Source organism: Leuresthes tenuis, unplaced genomic scaffold (assembly GCF_036924035.1).
Source record: "Leuresthes tenuis unplaced genomic scaffold, fLeuTen1.0.hap1 SCAF_18, whole genome shotgun sequence".
Lineage (NCBI taxonomy): Eukaryota > Metazoa > Chordata > Actinopteri > Atheriniformes > Atherinopsidae > Leuresthes > Leuresthes tenuis.
This window is the reverse complement of record NW_027325372.1, coordinates 1,675,776-1,694,344: the sequence shown is the minus strand read 5'-3', so window position 1 is coordinate 1,694,344 and position 18,569 is coordinate 1,675,776. Positions and strand designations below refer to the sequence as shown.

The 18,569-nt window shown below is 45.2% G+C and overlaps 2 protein-coding genes across 2 annotated transcripts in view; one reads left to right on the top strand and one right to left on the bottom strand.

Annotated features, from left to right (window-relative positions):
- Positions 1–11,158, bottom strand: part of nedd9 (neural precursor cell expressed, developmentally down-regulated 9) — a 30,707-nt gene extending 19,549 nt beyond the window's left edge. The window contains exon 1 of the mRNA XM_072370402.1: positions 10,970–11,158. Coding sequence (XP_072226503.1) covers positions 10,970–10,981 — 12 coding nt within the window. The 5' untranslated portion in view covers positions 10,982–11,158. The remainder of the gene's footprint in view (positions 1–10,969) is intronic.
- Positions 1–18,569, top strand: part of LOC140275682 (probable ATP-dependent RNA helicase ddx6) — a 436,375-nt gene that overhangs the window by 81,903 nt on the left and 335,903 nt on the right. The window lies entirely within an intron of this gene.

Sequence of the window (18,569 nt, the reverse complement as noted above, 5' to 3'; positions counted from 1 at the left end):
GGAGTTAAACGAAGAGTCGAAGCAGACAATTCACATCGAGGAGTCTTTAATAACATGAGGAATCCTCCAGCAGTCGTTACTAAACACAGAATCAGTGACAACACTGATTTTATTAATACTGCTTTCATCACAGGTACAAACATCCACATCTTAACCACTGACTGCAGCTCCCTGGCTTGTGCAGAAGTCTGACATCAGCAGCTAAAAGCTGCCAGAAACATGTAGACAATCATCTGTTGTGGTGAGTCTGCAGACCGCAGAGATCCTAAAAGAAACGATGTGACACATTTTCACACATTCTCACTGCCGTTGAGTTTTTTATTGGGGGCCCGAGCTGGTGGGAAGGGAAATGTGCAGATGCTGTAAATAGATGAATCATCATCACTTTTATAGCAGAGCTGCAGATCTGTGAGAGCTCGAGTGAAGCAATAAACATGACCTTTAGCTGTTGGCTGTAATAACAAGCAGGTACGTGCTGGTCCTGCTGAAGTGATGGAGAAGAGGCGTCCGTGAGGGAGCCAGGCCTCACCTGTCGGCTCTGCTTCTTTACTGAAACAACTCGCTGTTCTGCTGAGACTTTTTACAGCCTCGGGTATAAAATTCACTTTTATTGAACTCGATTGTGACTAAAGGTCCAGAGCAGATGATGTTTTAACAACTCGGGCTCAAACTAAAACCAGGTGAAAAGGCCCCTCCGGGCTACCGTAGAAGACAGGCAGAAGGAGGGTGGCAACAAAAACACAACGTTTCATTTAATTTAGGATGAATAAAACGATAAAACGCATAAGTTAAAGCATCTGTAAGGATTTTAAAGGTAGAATATTAACGTTATCTGGATCGTCTGTGCATGACTGCAGAAATTAAACTATTTTATTACTGTTTTATTTTTATTTAGCTTCATTTTCACTTGACCCACAGCGTTTTTGGAAGAAAAGTTTTCACTTTAAGGCAACAAAAACACAACATTTCATTTAATTTAGGATGAATAAAAAGATAAAACGCACAAGTTAAAGCATCTGTAAGGATTTTAAAGGTAGAATATTAACGTTATCTGGATCGTCTGTGCAGGACTGCAGAAATTAAACTATTTTATTACTGTTTTATTTTTATTTAGCTTCATTTTCACTTGACCCACAGCGTTTTTGGAAGAAAAGTTTTCACTTTAAGGCAACAAAAACACAACATTTCATTTAATTTAGGATGAACAAAACGATAAAACGCATAAGTTAAAGCATCTGTAATGATTTTAAACGCAGAATATTAACATTATCTGGATCGTCTGTGCATGACTGCAGAAATTAAACTATTTTATTACTGTTTTATTTTTATTTAGCTTCATTTTCACTTGACCCACAGTGTTTTTGGAAGAAAAGTTTTCACTTTAAGGCAACAAAAACACAACATTTCATTTAATTTAGGATGAACAAAACGATAAAACGCATAAGTTAAAGCATCTGTAATGATTTTAAACGTAGAATATTAACGTTATCTGGATCGTCTGTGCATGACTGCAGAAATTAAACTATAATCTCAGTTTTATTTAGCTTAATTTTCACTTGACCCACAGCGTTTTTGGAAGTAAAGTTTTCACTTTAAGGCAACAAAAACACAACATTTCTTATTTTTTAGGTCACAACTGGAGCCCAGAACCGGCTGCGACTCACGCTCTGCGTCATCAGGCGTCTCGCCTCAACACAAACAGAGCGAACCAACTGCTGACCTTTCCAGAAATAAAGAAGACCCCACCTTTGCTTTCAGTAAGAGCTCCCTGGGTGGGTTTGGCCCGTCGTCTCTGCGCCACTAATCAGTCTAACAAAGATTGACGATAGCTCTGGCCCAGCGGGCTTACAGCTACTCAATTCCCCGAACAGAACCGCACCGCACTGGAAGAAACCCGCATCACCATGGCAACGGGAGCCCAAACAAACAACCTGCTCCCAAAAGAAGTGGTACGCTCCGGCTGTGAGAACACCAGCGGGACCATTAGGGCCGTACCACGGCAGCACGTGTCCCGGGGAGGCTCGTACACATTCATTTGGCCTGGTTTCACATGGCTATATATAGAAAATAATTATAGTAATGACGGTAATGAGGACCTGATGACTTTTCCGAGCCGCTCCTCGGAGTGCGGCCTGCTGTGGGTGAGAGCCAGTGCAGATAAATGGGCCGTGTGAAGGTTCTGGTTAGGACGGGCCCATGGGAAGCGCCTCAGAGCTCCGTGCACGGCTTGTTTTCAGGAGGCTTGGCTCTCTTTAAGCTCTGCCAGTGGCCATGAGTTAACATAATTACAGCACGGAGGGAACAAGTGATTTTTAAAGGGAACGTGACACAACACATGCCCTGCTGCCTCGTAATGATCGATTACTCACACAAGCAGCTGCAAATCTATACCTGGCAGACTGTTAACGATCAATATCTGATCTTATCTGAGCAGAAACCAGTGTTTTTGTGTTGTTTAAGGCTTCATGTTTCTGTGTAAAAGACCTCGGAGTAAACAACACCTCGTTGTGATTCACAGGCTGCGAGGAAGCCTCCACGCCCCGAACCGGCGCCCTGGCAGCTCCGCCGCCGGCGCTGCGTCTCACCGGCTCTGACATGAGGTAAGTCCGGCCAGAACGCTGCTACAATCTGGGAGTTTCCATCAGGAAAGTTCCACCTAAAAACTACAGGCTGGGAGGAGGAATCTGCCAGTGAGACGGAGGTGATGTGGTCAGAACTTTGGGTTGAACTCTTACTCATCTGCTCCTCCTTCCTTAGTCACAGAAAGTCTAGATGAAACGTCTGCTCTTTAAGATAAAGTTTCTTTTTCTGGCTACACCTTCTGACTCATGGACCAGCAACTCAGAGCCTAAATCAAGGCTCCGTGAGCTTGTTTTTACTCTGATGACATCACCATCTCTTTGGTTATCTTCAGATATTCTAACTTGTTACTGAGGTGAGATTTTGCTGCTGATCCATCATGAAACCTTAGTTTCAGAGCAGTTTTCCTCCGTCTCTTTCACCTTTATCAGCTCACCACCTGCTCAGATACAGTGTGAGTCGCTGCTGATGGATAAAACAGCGCTGGAGGTGGTTCAGTGTTGACCCACACCAGCTGGATGTGTGAATAATGCCCAAATAATGCCTGCAATAAGACCCCAAATCAAGATGAACTGAGGAGGAGACGTCTGGGATGCAGAGCAGGAACAAAGTGGAGGAAAAGGAGGAAGTTTAAAGCATTTCTTCCTTTGATCATCAGGGGAAATGTGAGATCTCTGGTGGATAAAATGGACGAGCTTGGAGCCCTGATGAGGACACAGCAGGAATATCAGGCAGAGACCTGGCTGCAGGAACAACTCTAACAGCTCTCTGCTCAGCTTTAAGACTATCCGGGCAGACAGAGACTGCAGACAGAGCGCTAACAGTAAAGGAGGAGGATCACAGAGCTGGTTAACAACAGATGGTGGAATCCTGGACCTGGCTGCAGGAACAACTCTAAGAGTTCTCTGCTCAGCTTTAAGACTATCCGGGCAGACAGAGACTGCAGACAGAGCGCTAACAGTAAAGGAGGAGGATCACAGAGCTGGTTAACAACAGATGGTGGAATCCTGGACCTGGCTGCAGGAACAACTCTAACAGATACAGTTTGAGCCGCTGCTGATGGATAAAACAGCGCTGGAGGTGGTTCAGTGTTGACCCCCACCAGCTGGATGTGTAAATAATGAGCTGTTAAAGATTATAATGCTGCTTAGAAGCTGCTGGGTACAGAGTCGCTTTAAGAAGTCCCGGTCCTGATGAAACGGGACGTGCAGCACAGAGGAAATGAGGTAAATTCATGTTTAAGATGACAGTTCTCCTGCCGTCACATGACCTGAAAGCTAACCCCTCCCCTGGTGTTTCTGCAGCACTTCCTGCCTACGTCTTGCATCACAGCCTGGACTCTTCTCTGCTCCTGACAGCTTTAATTAGACCTGCAGATGATTTTCTGCAGAGTCATTTCAGGACTTTGCAGTTTGAACCCCAGAGAAAAGTTCCTGCTCCTCAGAGGGCGCAGCGTGGATGGCGTGCTGGCGTCTCCAGCCAACGGGCGCTCGATCCTGCCAAAGTAAAGACGCAGATTATTCTGTGTTGGTGCCAAACGATGAATGAGAGCATCGGGGAAACCATCCGAGACTAAGCCCTCCGGGGGGGCATTAGCCGACATGCGAGGCATGTTTCATGGTATCTCTGCAGGGCCACATTGGAGGGTTTTACATACAGGAATAAGCAATGAGATGGAGATTCACTTCAGTGTCCTTCTGATTTCACGCTACGCAAAGATGTCAGACACACAAAGAGAAACAGCCGATTCCCCCGCCGCCACACCAAGGCCGTCTGAGATAAAAGGAGAATCCTCCAGCTCACAGGAGACCTCCTGCTTTCATTCAAGCTGCAACAAAACACGTCTCCTCCATCCGGTGACAGAGTTAATGGAAGAAAAGTCAGAGAATCCATTTTAAAGCCTATAAAAGCAGAATATTTCTGAAGAATGGATCGATTTATAAGCTGCATCACGTGTAAAAACTGTGAATCAGTTAAAGAAACTACAAAAGATTCACATCAGTGTTTGCACCTGAGCAGGTGAGCTGCTTCCAGGAAACACTCCTGATCAGCTTCATTTCTTTTATTTCTCCAGGAAAACAGGAAGCAGCTGCAGAGATTCACTGAAACATGTTCAAACATGAACCTAAACCCAGAATCTGAGGCAGAAACAGAGTTTTTATCAGTTCTCAGCAGCTTTAAAGTGAATCTCTGGTCTGAGCTCCTTTATTCTCCAACACAGCCTGAACCCTCTGAGACAAGCTTTCTGTCATTTCTTTAAGGAGTCTTCAGGAATAGTTCTCCAGGCTTCTTGAAGGACATCCCAAAGCTCTTCTTTGGATGTGGGCTGCCTTTTGTTCCGTTCTCTGTCAGATGATCCCACACTGCTTCAATAATGTTGAGGTCCGTGCTCTGGGGAGGATTCATCCCTCCATAAGACCTGTTGCCACTGATTTTCAGTCCACTTCTTGTGTCATTTGGCACAGCTCAGCCTTTTCTCCCTGTTTCCCTTCCTTAAGAACGGCTTCTTGACAGCCACCCTTCCATGGAGACCATTTCTGATGAGGCTTGGGCCAACAGTAGATGGATCAGCTGAAGGTCCAGATGCATCTCTCAGGTCCTGTCAGGTCACAGCTGGATTTTTTCCTCTTTCTTAAGGACATCACTTTCAGATCCTGTTCATCTGCTGGAGATAGTTTTTTAGGCCTGACACTTCTTCTTTTGTCCTCCACTTGTCCAGTTTCCTCAAATGTTTTAAGGACACACTGCACACCATGCTGAGATATGCCAAGTTTTCAGCTAATAGCTCTTTGGGAATCACCTTGTTGCTGCAGAAATCCTATTTTCTGTCTGTCAAACTGTGTTTTCTTTGCTGTTTCTCATAGATGCAGCTAAAGAAATGGGAACAAATGATGTGTCTTTGTGACAGGCTGCTGGTAACAAAGAGCCTAAAGATCCAGTTTAAAATGGCTTCTTTGCTAAGTTGTCTGTTCTGTGTCGACACAACACTGGTTCATCCCTTGAGTTAGGAGCCTTTTTTCTGCCTGAATGCTTCATAGGTCAGAGTTCAGTGGCTGAACAAAGAAAAAACACTGAAAATGCTCAGGAACAAGGACTGAAAATGAGGGAAAAAGCAGAAAATGTCCAAAGAAAAGCTGTGAAAGAGCTTCAGAAAGCTGCAGAACTGTTGATCAGGACACTTTAAAGGTCACAGGAAGTCAGAAATGAGGCTGATCAGGTAAATGGGAGATGATGCTTCGCTGCAGACTCCGAGTCTCTGTGGCGAGCGTTTTCACGTGTTAATGGCGGCAGTGCGAGGGCGCCGCAGGGGGGCAGAAGGACAGGTCACCGGGGGAGAAACTCCTCACAGGAGGAAGATAATTCACTGCTGCGACGTGTGAAAGTGTCAGAGTTTACTCAGAAACCGTCTCCGGCTTCCTCTGAACAAACTTCCACACAATGACCGACCAGACGGGCTCAGAGCAGAAAAGCCTCATCAACAATGTGAAGGGGCACCTTGAAATAATCTCGTGCACCTCCTGAACCAGCCTCCCATACACCATCGCTGGAATGCTCCCATTCTCACGGACCTCCCATCCCCCCCCACTGCACTCCCAGCTCTGTTTGCCCTCTGGTTCCCCCCACGACTTCCTCTCCCTTTCATTTTCTGCAGCCTTTCAGCATCACAGATCCTCCTCCTCCTCCTCGCTTTCAGAACAATGTCTGAGCTCCTCCAGCTCTGTTGGCCGGCTGCCGGCGGGCTGAACCCGCCGAGGAAAGCGCTCAGTTTGGGTTCACCTAATCGCTCCTCGCTGTGGTCGTGGAGCTATTTCTGCAACACTTACATCGGCTACAAAGGAATGAGCTACGAGGCTGAGGAAGTCTCTGGGTGTTTACTCATGAAAGCTGTGTTCCAACACTTTAACTTTGTCCGATTCCGGGAAAAATCAGCTTGAAACTGAGTAAACTGCTGCTCCTGAGCCATTTAAAGTTAATGCCTCATTTTATTTTAGTCAAATGAGTGGAACTTTTCTTCATGTCTGCGTATTTCCTTCAGACAACACCACAAGAAGCCGTGGCTGCATCCAAGAATCTGCCTCACAGTCTTTACAGCGACCTCCGGTAACCATGGAGAAATTCCTCGGATAAAAACAGCCACTGCTCTCCAACGCTGTAAATTTAGGCTGTGATGGAAGGTGACACTTTCAGTGAAGCACAAACACATTAAAGTGCACTTTCCCTCCTCATGACACTTAACGCTGCGCCCATAAAAGGCTCATTGTCACAGTGGGTGGACCCCTCTGTCATGTCCCAGGCTGTAGATTCAGTTTGTGTCATTTTGACAGATTTCACTGAAAAACTCGACGTCTCGGTTTGGTTTTTACACACGATTCACAGCAAAATCGATCATTTGTAACCAGCTCAGCCTGCACAAAGCTTTCTTTTAGTTCCTATCAGCTCATGTTAGGCGTCAATCGAAAGGATGTTTAAACCTTTTTTAAATCATGAAAGGTTAGAAGTTAGAAGGCATCTTTCTTCAGATTGTTACTGAGCTTTTTCCTGTGAAAACACATATTTCTGCTGATAACTGAGCTTTCCACAGCCCAACAAATACCTGCAATAAGACCCCAAATCAAGATGAACTGAGGAGGAGACGTCTGGGACGCAGAGCAGGAACAAAGTGGAGGAAAAGGAGGAAGTTTAAAGCATTTTTTCCTTTAATCATCAGGGGAAATGTGAGATCTCTGGTGGATAAAATGGACGAGCTCGGAGCCCTGATGAGGACAGAGCAGGAATATCAGGCAGAGACCTGGCTGCAGGAACAACTCTAACAGCTCTCTGCTCAGCTTTAAGACTATCCGGGCAGACAGAGACTGCAGACAGAGCGCTAACAGTAAAGGAGGAGGATCACAGAGCTGGTTAACAACAGATGGTGGAATCCTGGAGCGTCTCTGCAGCCCAGATGTTGAACTGCTGGCTGTGAGTTTCTATCCATGTTGTCTGCTGAGAGTTCACCTGAGTTACTTGCTGACGCTGTGTGTGACATCATCAGCTGAGTTGTTGCTAAGCAACAGAAACAGCAGCCCAACCCACTGATGAAGACCTCTGAAGGTTCCTACCACACCTTCCTCTCTGTTGCACTTCAGCTGGTTTATATTTTATTTAGTTAACTATAACAACAGCTGATCTTTAATAATTATCAATACTGCAGGGACATAATTCACCTTCAGGGATTAATAAAGTTTTATTGAATTTCAGAGTTTACAGGCAGATTTGAGGTATAACAGAGAAAACATGGAGAATAAGTAAAGCTCATTTTAAATGAAACTGGATCATCTGGACAGTTTTTGTTGTGACATCATTGATGTCTGACAGTGTTCGGCACTGATTGTATCCGCTGTGGTGACTGAATATTTAAAGGTTTCGCAGTGATCAAACCACAACAATCTGGCCTTTATTTATTATTATTATTATTTAATTCTAATTATAAGAAGCTTCAGTTAGAAATCTGTTAGTTTAGATCAGCCTCGATGACCCGGACCTTCAGGTTCAGCTCATCTTTACTGTTATATAAAATATATAAAACATCAGATCTCTGTTGTCATATTCTGGATAAAGTCCTGAACTTTTCCTTTAAACGAGCTCATATCTCAGTTTCTGTCCTGCCTTTGGAGCATTACCCGCATTAGGTGACCTACACCTGAACACCTGTTGGAAACCATCTCCGACCACAGGTCAGCTGACAGGGCGCCGGGGCGACCTCGTTAAGCTTGTGATGACACACCGCCACCCTGGCTGTAAATAACGGACGCAGTAAACTCCAACCCTGGAACTCGATAATCCTGCTGTGACGCGAGTCATCTGTTTCAAACCCTCGCCTGCCTCGCCGCCCGCCACCCTCCTCTCCTCCAGCACTGTTGCGTAACGCAGATGTGTTTATTATGAGCAAAGAGCAGTGGAAACATGACCTCCTGCTATCTGCTCTGAATGTGGCAAACAAGCACGTCAGAGCGCGCACGGCTCCTCCCTGGAGACGCTGCCGTGGGTCAATTACCACCTTCCACTGATCAATATTCCCGTTGACGATGTGCACAGTGGCCATGGAGACCTGCTACACTCAGACTAACGTCACTGATGGAGCCTTCACACTCGGCTGCAGCTAATAACAGCCGTTAACACCTCAACCAGCAGCCTCTGATGGTACAGATTCAACAGGTCTGATAAAATTTGATGTGACTCAGAATATTAGTTCACATTAACAGGCTGAAGCTGCTCTGATGAGCACATTAAGGACAATATGATGATGTGCTTGTGCTCGCGGGACGTTCTGGTGTCATTTCAACAGAAATTAGCCACTATTTATCTAATATGACAAACACAAGTTGCATCAGCTTCCTTCTGTTCTCTCCTAGCTTCCTTCTGTTCTCTCCTAGCTTCCTTCTGTTCTCTCCTAGCTTCCTTCTGTTCTCTCCTAGCTTCCTTCTGTTCTCTGCTAGCTTCCTTCTGTCCTCTGCTAGCGTCCTTCTGTTCTCTCCTAGCTTCCTTCTGGTCTCTGCTAGCTTCCTTCTGTTCTCTTCTAGCTTCCTTCTGTCCTCTGCTAGCTTCCTTATGTCGTCTGCTAGTTTCCTTCTGTTCTCTGCTAACTTCCTTCTGTTCTCTGCTAGCTTCCTTCTGTCCTCTGCTAGCTTCCTTCTGTCCTCTGCTAGCTTCCTTCTGTCCTCTGCTAGCTTCCTTCTGTTCTCTGCTAGCTTCCTTCTGTCCTCTGCTAGCTTCCTTCTGTCCTCTGCTAGCTTCCTTATGTCGTCTGCTAGTTTCCTTCTGTTCTCTGCTAACTTCCTTCTGTCCTCTGCTAGCTTCCTTCTGGTCTCTGCTAGCTTCCTTCTGGTCTCTTCTAGCTTCCTTCTGTCCTCTGCTAGCTTCCTTATGTCGTCTGCTAGCTTCCTTCTGTTCTCTTCTAGCTTCCTTCTGTCGTCTGCTAGTTTCCTTCTGTTCTCTTCTAGCTTCCTTATTTTGTGCTATCATGCTAAGCTAACTGGCTTTTACAATGGACACACTGTTCAGTATTTTCTTTTTTCTCTTCTTTGAAATACTCCCAAACTTTAGACGTTTTTTCTCTTATTCTCTGGTTTACTCCATCAAACGCAGCACGTGCGTGTGCATGTTGTCCAACAGTAATAAATGACCGTGTGAACCATGGCGACCACTGAGCAGAACCTGTTGGTGGGAGTTAAACGAAGCATCGAAGCAGATCATTTACATCGAGGTGTTTTTAATAATAGATTTAATCGAAAAATCGTTTAAGCCCAACTTCATACTCAACAACATAAACGATGAAGAAAGTCACGCAGAGAGGAAATAACCAGCTTATAAAGTGATGATGAGTTTCACAACACAACTAATCAGAGGGATTAATAACTGAAATTAATGGAGAACGGGAACATTTAGATCAAAATCACTTGTTTTTCAAACAAAAATGGAGAATAAAGTCAAAGTTTCATGATGGAATCAAACGTAAACGACCATAAACCAATAACAACCATCCCAACATTGGTCACAATGTTAAAGAAGCAACAAAAAGCACAAAATATAAAACCATTATAACCAATATAAATTTAAAACCATTTCTCCAAATCTAACTTCATTTTACACCAAGTCGAATAACATACAGCAGGACGTCGGTTCCTCGAAATACGCAGCGTAAAATGTAGTTACAGAAAAGTAACTGCACCTTTACAGGATACCAGGCTGAAAAAAACTAATAAAATGTGACTTTAACAACATTAGCTGCCTTTATTCTGTCCACGAATGGAGCAGCAACATTTTTCAATCAACTTGTTTTTATGTGAAATAAAATTGAATTCAAATTTCGCTCATTTAATTTTCATTGTAGAAGTCGTTTGTGTCTCTTTCAATTAAAAAAGGGATGATTGAAGTCTTAAAATCAGCTCTGAGGGACCCGACATGATCAGATGAACATTTTCTGGACACAAAAGTCTGTTTTACATCTTTTACCAGCTGAATGGACATCAACAGCCCCGTCTGTCTAAATATGTCTAAACAAAACAGTCTAAATATGGAAAAAAATTAAAAATACAATAAAAACTGAGTCGAATACAGCTTTGATTCCCGCTGTTGACCGGGGGGGTATAAAGAGGGGCTGGAGGCACCAAGCTGGCTGCGCTTTCCCTCTTTACGCCCCTGTGGGGACAGATCCAGCCCACAGACAGCAGAGGATGCGGATTTAAAGCTACTTCAACTCTCAGACAAACCCAACAGCATCTCTTCAGCACAGTTTCCACCTTTCTATAAACCCAAACTAACCGGATGTCTGCAGACACAAACACATCAGCTGTAATTTTCCAGCGTTTAACACAGAAGTCAGAGCGCGCCGATCCAAGCGGTCACTTACTTTATATTTCATCCTGCTGCGTGCCTCTGCGACTCCGGTAAAAAGTGACTAATATCCCCTTTAAGGCGTCAGAGAGCCGAAGTGAAGTCTGCTGAGCGGGTTAACGATCCATCCGGAGCGTCAAACACGGAGAAACACGCAGAGATCCGCCTGAAGCCGCCACACAACCGCTCTCTGCTCCGCTCCACCAGACTGTTGCTGCCACAGCGACGCGGCGGCGCTCTGATACACAGCCCGCAGCTGATTGGCTCACACGAACATTCTAACCCCGCCCCTCACTCCCTCACTTATGAACCTGACGTCATCATCAACCATAGCGCCTCAAACGTTGAAAAAAAAAAGCCTGATTAAATTAAGGTTTGTGTAATTAAAAATTATTAGAACTTATTAGAAAAATATATAATTGACTAGAAATATTTAAAAAAATAACAAATTGCATTTTCTCTTTAAAAAAAGTTGATTAATGTTTTTTAGTAATTAAAAAAGTTTAATTAAAAACTAAAACCTAATATTTTTATGAATTCTTTATCAGTTAAGTTGGATTAATTGTAATTTTTTTTTTAAAAAGCTAAAAACTTTCAAAAACTAATAAATTGAAGGATCTAACAACAATGAATTTTAATTAATTGTTAGAAAAAGAATACATTTAAAAAAAAAACAGCCCCAACCCTTTTTTGCTCAAGAAACAGCTTTGTTATTGTGTCATAAGACAGAAATGATCTTATTACTGAAATAAAACTTCAACTAAACTTTAAGGAAGTCTGTTTTCAGTCAGATTAACATGTTTACATGTATTTTAAGTCTGATTTTGGTCAGGCTGCCACAATCGTTCAGGTTTTTCTGTTGTCAGGCTTTGAGCCCTAAGTAGTTGGTGGGAAGTATCAGCTGATAAGTAGCTCATCCTCTCCTCCGAAAAGCTGAGGAAACCTTTTGGATGAGATCATCGCTCGAACGGCGAGACGAAGACAAAGAAGCATCTCTCTGTCAAGCTGGGAGGAAACTGTAGCTTCTCCTGAGCGACGTAAATACTTATTATAACTGTCATCACACATGACAATGAATGCAGCTCAAATATATGCGAACAGAAAAGTCTGAGCAACAAGCCACAGATGAGTCAGGAATCGGCTAAATCAGAATTAAAGGATAAAGTCAGATCAAATCAGGCAGAATTTACACGACTTCCTCCAGTTTGTGGGACAAAGTGACAACGAGTGGCTCAAACTGCAAACTGAAACCAACTGAATGATCAAAATTTAAAGGGTCAAATTAATGAAGATACAAAGGCTGTGAAAGATTTTTTCCAGTAGATCAATTTTCCAACTTTGAGGTTCTAGAACAGAGATAATTTCCGTGTTTTCAACTATTATAAAGTCACTTACTGAACAAACAAAGGGTCAGACTGTAAATCTGAGACGGGTTGTTGTGATTTGATGCTTTATCGATGAAACTGAATTGAAGAACGATCTACTTGCTGTTTATCTCGACTAAGCAGCTCCTAATATTAAGCTTGCTGGATGCTAACATTCAGGTGGTGAACATATGTTTGCATGGAGACACGAGTTAGGTGTAATAGTTAAAAAACAGAACAGTAAGGATGGCATTCGAGTATTCTCCAAGTCTCTCTGAGAGGTGAAAGGTCTTCAGGAACCAAAAGGTCGTCCAGTTGGCCTCATTCGAGCTCTGAGGATCGTTTTCTGCGCTGCAGCAAACTCACAAACTGACTCTCAGATTAGTTATGGCCTCAGAAGCCAACATGCTCATCCTCTCCTCTGCAGCTAAACGCCTCAGAGCAACACCCAAATCACTGAAGCTGCAGGAAACATTGCGTAAGTGTTTCAGACGACCCGATCTGTCGGATTACAGATCAGGAAGCAACACGAGTTTAGAGGAAGTGCGATTATGCAGCATTTCTCCGTCGGTTCAGAATAAAGCTGCACCAGCTTGTAACTCGACGTTTTTAACAGCATCCGGACACCTTCATCCTCCTCCTCAGTGCCTGCCGCTGTCTCTGTTATCCAGGCCTGCCGTGCACACGTGCACACGTGCACACGTATGCATTCGCTCTCCTGTACATTTGATTAATGAGTTCACAGCTCAGACAGTGAAATATTAAAGGTGCTTCTCAGATTCACTCGCAGGCTCTTTTTTAAAGACACAACGAAAACAACCAGAGTGAGATTAGTCCTGTCATAAAACCAGCTGATTCAGTCTTTCCTGACCCGTCTGAATGGCGTCTCTGTGATGATTTACACGGCTCTAAAGTGGGCTTAATGTGTCCCGTTAATTTTGGAATCTATATCAATTCCTCTGAGAGGTATTTAATAGTTTTTACCAAGAAACACTAATACTTCCGACTAGTAATGAGATAAAACTCCTCCTGATCAAGATGATGTATTTTTGCTGAGGTCAGAGCAAACCGTGCGTGTTTAACCATAGAAGAAGAAGAAGAAGTGTGTAATATGTGAGCCTTAATGCCTTCAGCCTTAATAATGTCCAATAACCTGTGTGAGCTGGGACTTCCTTCTGATTCTTACGGCACAATACGGCCTCAGACTAGAAGAACAATTTGAGTTAAACTGATGAAGTCGCTGTTTGATTCTTTCCTGCATCTGTTTCCTGTGTAGAAAACAACCGCATTTCATCAGCGGAAAACTCGCCCTCAAACACTTCCTTACCTGAAGTCTGACGATGAACCGTACAAAACGAAGGCGTTCGACGCGTAAAACAACAACAAACCGGCTCCAGAGACACATTTTGTGTTGAACTGGAAGAAATCAGCATGACGACAGTTTTCCAGCTCATCAAAATGCAGTTAATTCCACCTTAAAGACCCCACAAAAGATAGATTAACATTACTTACAGGTTATTTTTGACTCGAGCGTGGAGCACAGCTGAGTTGTCGCCGGCACCCTCCGTCTGCATCTGATGGAGGTGAGAAGAAACACCCAAGTGATGTTTGATGGGCTGACTGCGTTCCTCTCGGCTCACACTTCAGCACGCCAGCCTGGTGTGTCGGCGTCTGCTTGCCATCACGGCCGCTCTAAAGGGCCAGAAATCTGTAATTATCCTGCCTCTCGTGTGTTTCCCAATGCTCTAATTTGAGTCGGCTCATTTATCACGATCACAGGCAGCCGGTCGGCCCTCGTTGGCCCCTGAGAACGGTCGCATCCTCTGATGAAGGATCCTTGTAGGCTCATAACACATGTTTGTGTAATGTACACCGTGCCCAGCTGGAGCCCATTCTCTGGGCCTCAAGTGGGCACCGGGGGGGGGCTTTTCTTCCCTCTGTATCCATGTGATTATGTGCCTGTTAGCACCTGCTTCCTTCCACAAACACAACTCATTCTGCCATCGGTTTATATCAGCGGCCGGAGGAAGAATCGGCACAAAACACCAACGTTTGGCAGCACTGAGTCCATTCAAATCACAGCCAATGTCACCCCAGGGGTGATACAAGTCCAATTCAATCCAATTCATTTTAATACAATCAGATCTAATTAATTAGTTCCTAAATTAGCCCAATTCATACGGAGTCAATTAAATAAAGTGTCAGAGCGAAGGAAACCAACAGATTTCACTGAAACTTTCTCTTTGATCCAATCCTCCGTCTTGAGCACGAGGCGACTGTGGATAGAAAAAAACTGTTGATCAGGACCAGGCCTAGGACTAGGACTAGGACTAGGACTAGGACCAGGACTAGGATCAGGATCAGGCCTAGGACTAGGACTAGGACCAGGCTTAGGACCAGGATCAGGACCAGACCTAGGACTAAGACTAGGACTAGGACTAGGACCAGGACCAGGACCAGGATAAAGACTAGAACCAATAACAGGCCTAGTACCAGGACCAGGACTAGGACTAGGATCAGGACCAGGACCAGGAATAGGACTAGGATCAGGACCAGGACCAGGAATAGGAATAGGACTAGGACCAAGACCGGGATCAGGATCAGGACTAGGACTCGGACCAGGATAAAGACTAGAACCAATACCAGGCCTAGTACCAGGATCAGGACCAGGACTAGGACCAAGATCAGGACTAGGATCAGGTCTAGGACTAGGACTCGGACCAGGACCAGGACCAGGACCAGGACTAGGACCAGGATCAGGACCAGAAGCAGAACCAGAAGCAGAACCAGGACCAGGCCGTTTCTTAGTACTCATTTGTTCTTCTGAAACGTCCTCAGTCGCAGCCCAAGTTCTGATCCAATTCAAAGTACGGCCCAGGTATGTTCTTGCTCCGCCCATTTTACCCAGGATGCATCTGGGGGTGAGTTGTGAGGATTTGGGCCAGCCTAGTATCCCAGAATGCACTGCACTCCAGACAAAAGGAGAGATTTTCAACTGATTTTTCTGTCTGGGATTGTGTTCCTGAATGATTTTAGGAGGTGATGTAGTTCTTTAAGCTTCAAATATGACCTGGATTAATTTAGTTCATTTCGTTCTTTAGAATTTGGCTTTTCGGAGCGGTGACTCGGTTGTGCATGTTCCTTCTCGGCTTCAGGGTAAAACATAACAACAACAGCGACTACCGCCTGGTCCATTTTAACCCTTAGGAGTCTGTAAATGTCAAGAATGTGGCGCATGCTGCCTTTATGGACCGAAAAAAAGCTCAGTAAAAATCAAAATCTCTTATCGATTCAATGAAAACAAACTACGACCGCTGCTACCCTCTACATTCTTTTCCTGTTACAGGGGATACAGATGTTCTTGATATTGATTAACAATTGAAATGTGTCTAAAATGAAAACACAAACAGATTATTTTATTGACAATAAAGATGAAGTAACAGGATAGTCGAGCTTCATCATCATCAAGTAGCTGCTGTCTCATGTAGATGTAGAATAATAGAACTGTTCGTAATTCCAGTCTGAATTTGCCAAGAATGTACAATTTGGTGTACTTGGTACCTCCATCAGAACCAGAACCAGGAAGGGTCCATCTGCCTGAACCAGTTGGGGCTGAGAGGACAGGAAAGAGGGGACAACAAGCAGCGTAACACCAGGCCAGAGATACCTGCTGAGAGAGAGAAACACAAGTTAATGACAGCAATGATGTCAGAGGGAGGAGAGGTGCATCATGGGAGCTCCCCCAGCAGGCTGGGCCTATAGCAGCAGAACTATGGGATGTTTCAGGCTCCCCTGAGCCATCCCTAACTATAAGCTTTATCAGAAAGGAAAGTTTCAGCCTGATCTTAAAGGTAGAGAGGGTGTCTGCTTCCTGAAGCCAAACTGGCAGCTGGTTCCACAGAGAGGGGCCTGATAACTGAAGGCTCTGCCTCCCGTTCTGCTTTTAGGGGCCTGATAACTGAAGGCTCTGCCTCCCATTCTGCTTTTAGGGGCCTGATAACTGAAGGCTCTGCCTCCCGTTCTGCTTTTAGGGGCCTGATAACTGAAGGCTCTGCCTCCCATTCTGCTTTTAGGGGCCTGATAACTGAAGGCTCTGCCTCCCATTCTACTTTTAGGGGCCTGATAACTGAAGGCTCTGCCTCCCATTCTGCTTTTAGGGGCCTGATAACTGAAGGCTCTGCCTCCCATTCTGCTTTTAGGGGCCTGATAACTGAAGGCTCTGCCTCCCATTCTGCTTTTAGGGGCCTGATAACTGAAGGCTCTGCCTCCCATTCTGCTTTTAGGGGCCTGATAACTGAAGGCTCTGCCTCCCATTCTGCTTTTAGGGGCCTGATAACTGAAGGCTCTGCCTCCCATTCTGCTTTTAGGGGCCTGATAACTGAAGGCTCTGCCTCCCATTCTGCTTTTAGGGGCCTGATAACTGAAGGCTCTGCCTCCCATTCTGCTTTTAGAAACTCTGGGAACCACAAGGAAACCTGCAGCCTGAGAGCAAAGTGCTCTGTTGGGGAAATATCCAACTGTGAGATCTTTAAGATGTGATGGAGCTCGGTCATTAAGAGCTTTATATGTGAGGAGAAGAAGCTTAGATTCTATTCTGAATCTAACAGGGAGCCAATGAAGAGAAGCTAAAACTGGAGAAACATGATCTCTGCTGTTAGTTCTCATGGCTGCAGGGTTTTGGATCAGCTGGAGGCTTTTCAGAGACTCTTTAAAGAGTCGACGCAGTATTCCAGGTTCTGAATCTCAGAGGAGATTTGAACCTCACACCTACTGTGTTGCACAGCTGCCCCTCAGCGGTCATTTCAGCATGGAAACGGGGCGAGTGAAAAACGATCCGGCTGCCTTTCATCTCCACCAGGTGTGTGTGATGTTTGGTTCTGACCCGTGTTTAACGGAGGGCAGAGCCGCCATTCGTCTTCCATAAGTGGAGATCACAGAGCTGTGCTCGCTGCTGTCTGGGCGGATGGACGGGAGGAGGAGGAGCCTCCAGCTCCTGTGAAACACCGGGGGCCCTCAAACTTTCACATCCCACCTCAGGCAGATTTATGGACCCCCCCCTGGCCCGCTGTCTGCCTGAGACCTCCAGCAGCTTCGAGGAATTCACAAACACAGAGCAACAAAACCAGGGACGAGCCTGGGCTAATTTATTTCTGCAGTCGCTGTAGGTTTCTGCACGTTTTTGGCATGTTTGTGTGAACATCGTAACGGTGGAAGAGCGCTCTGTGACTCCGACACGATGGAAACCAGCCATGAAGATGCTGATAAGATACACGGGTGCAGACTCCTCGGGGCTAAAGAGAGAATCAGGGCTCAAATGTAAAGGGGGTGAAACGGAGTTTGGGTGAAAACCATCACAATGAGAGTCAAACTGGTTGAAAAAAGACAAAAATGCCCGATTTAGTGTGTAATTTGTGAGTTTGAGCGTAGCTTAAAGCTAAAACTGTCGTCATTTAGAGTGTCAAGGAGCTCTAACTTCATCGTTCTGTGGACAAATCGAAAGAAATCCAGTAAAAGTCTAACTTCCTGCTCACTCAAAGCTCATTTTCATCCATTTCTAAGCTGAATCTTTCAGGATAAGTCTGCTCAGAGCTGCCTCATTTGTACAGCAGATATTCCTCAAACCCGGCTCGGCTGAATCCAGATCAGATTGGAGGCTCCAGGCTGCCCGGCTTCCCTCACATGAAGGCTTCCATTTACGTCTGATTGTCACAGTTGTATTTCAGTGACCTGAAAGCCTCCTTGTGCAAAGTTAAAGGCTTCGCTTTATTTGGCCCTCGGCTTGGCGGCGGAAAACAAGGCCATAAAAGTCTGTGCAGGACTCAGATTGTGCTTACTGGGAACCAACTGGACGCCACGGCCCACAGCTCAATGTTCACAGTGTGTTTTCAGGCCTCTCTTGTTCATTCAGCTCTCGTTGTCTGGGCACACCTTCCCCTGCGAGTCATTTGCCTCTGGATCGCTCTCATTTTGGGCCGCAGAGCCAGCTGTTCATCATTCTGTCAGCAGCTGCTGCGGGATAATGCCTCAGTGTCAGGAGTCCTTTTAACATGCAGGCGGCACACTGATCCCTGCAGACGGCACAGCTTTATGCAGGGAGGCAGCAGAGGGGACAAATCCCCGTTTAGCACTTTAAATGTGAGCTCGGACTGCCGGTTCCAGCAGAAATCACTCAGAACCGGATCCGTCTGTCTGATGGTGCTACAGCAGCACCGACTCTTTGAAGGACAAGAGCAAAGCGAGGGGTTTACGGAG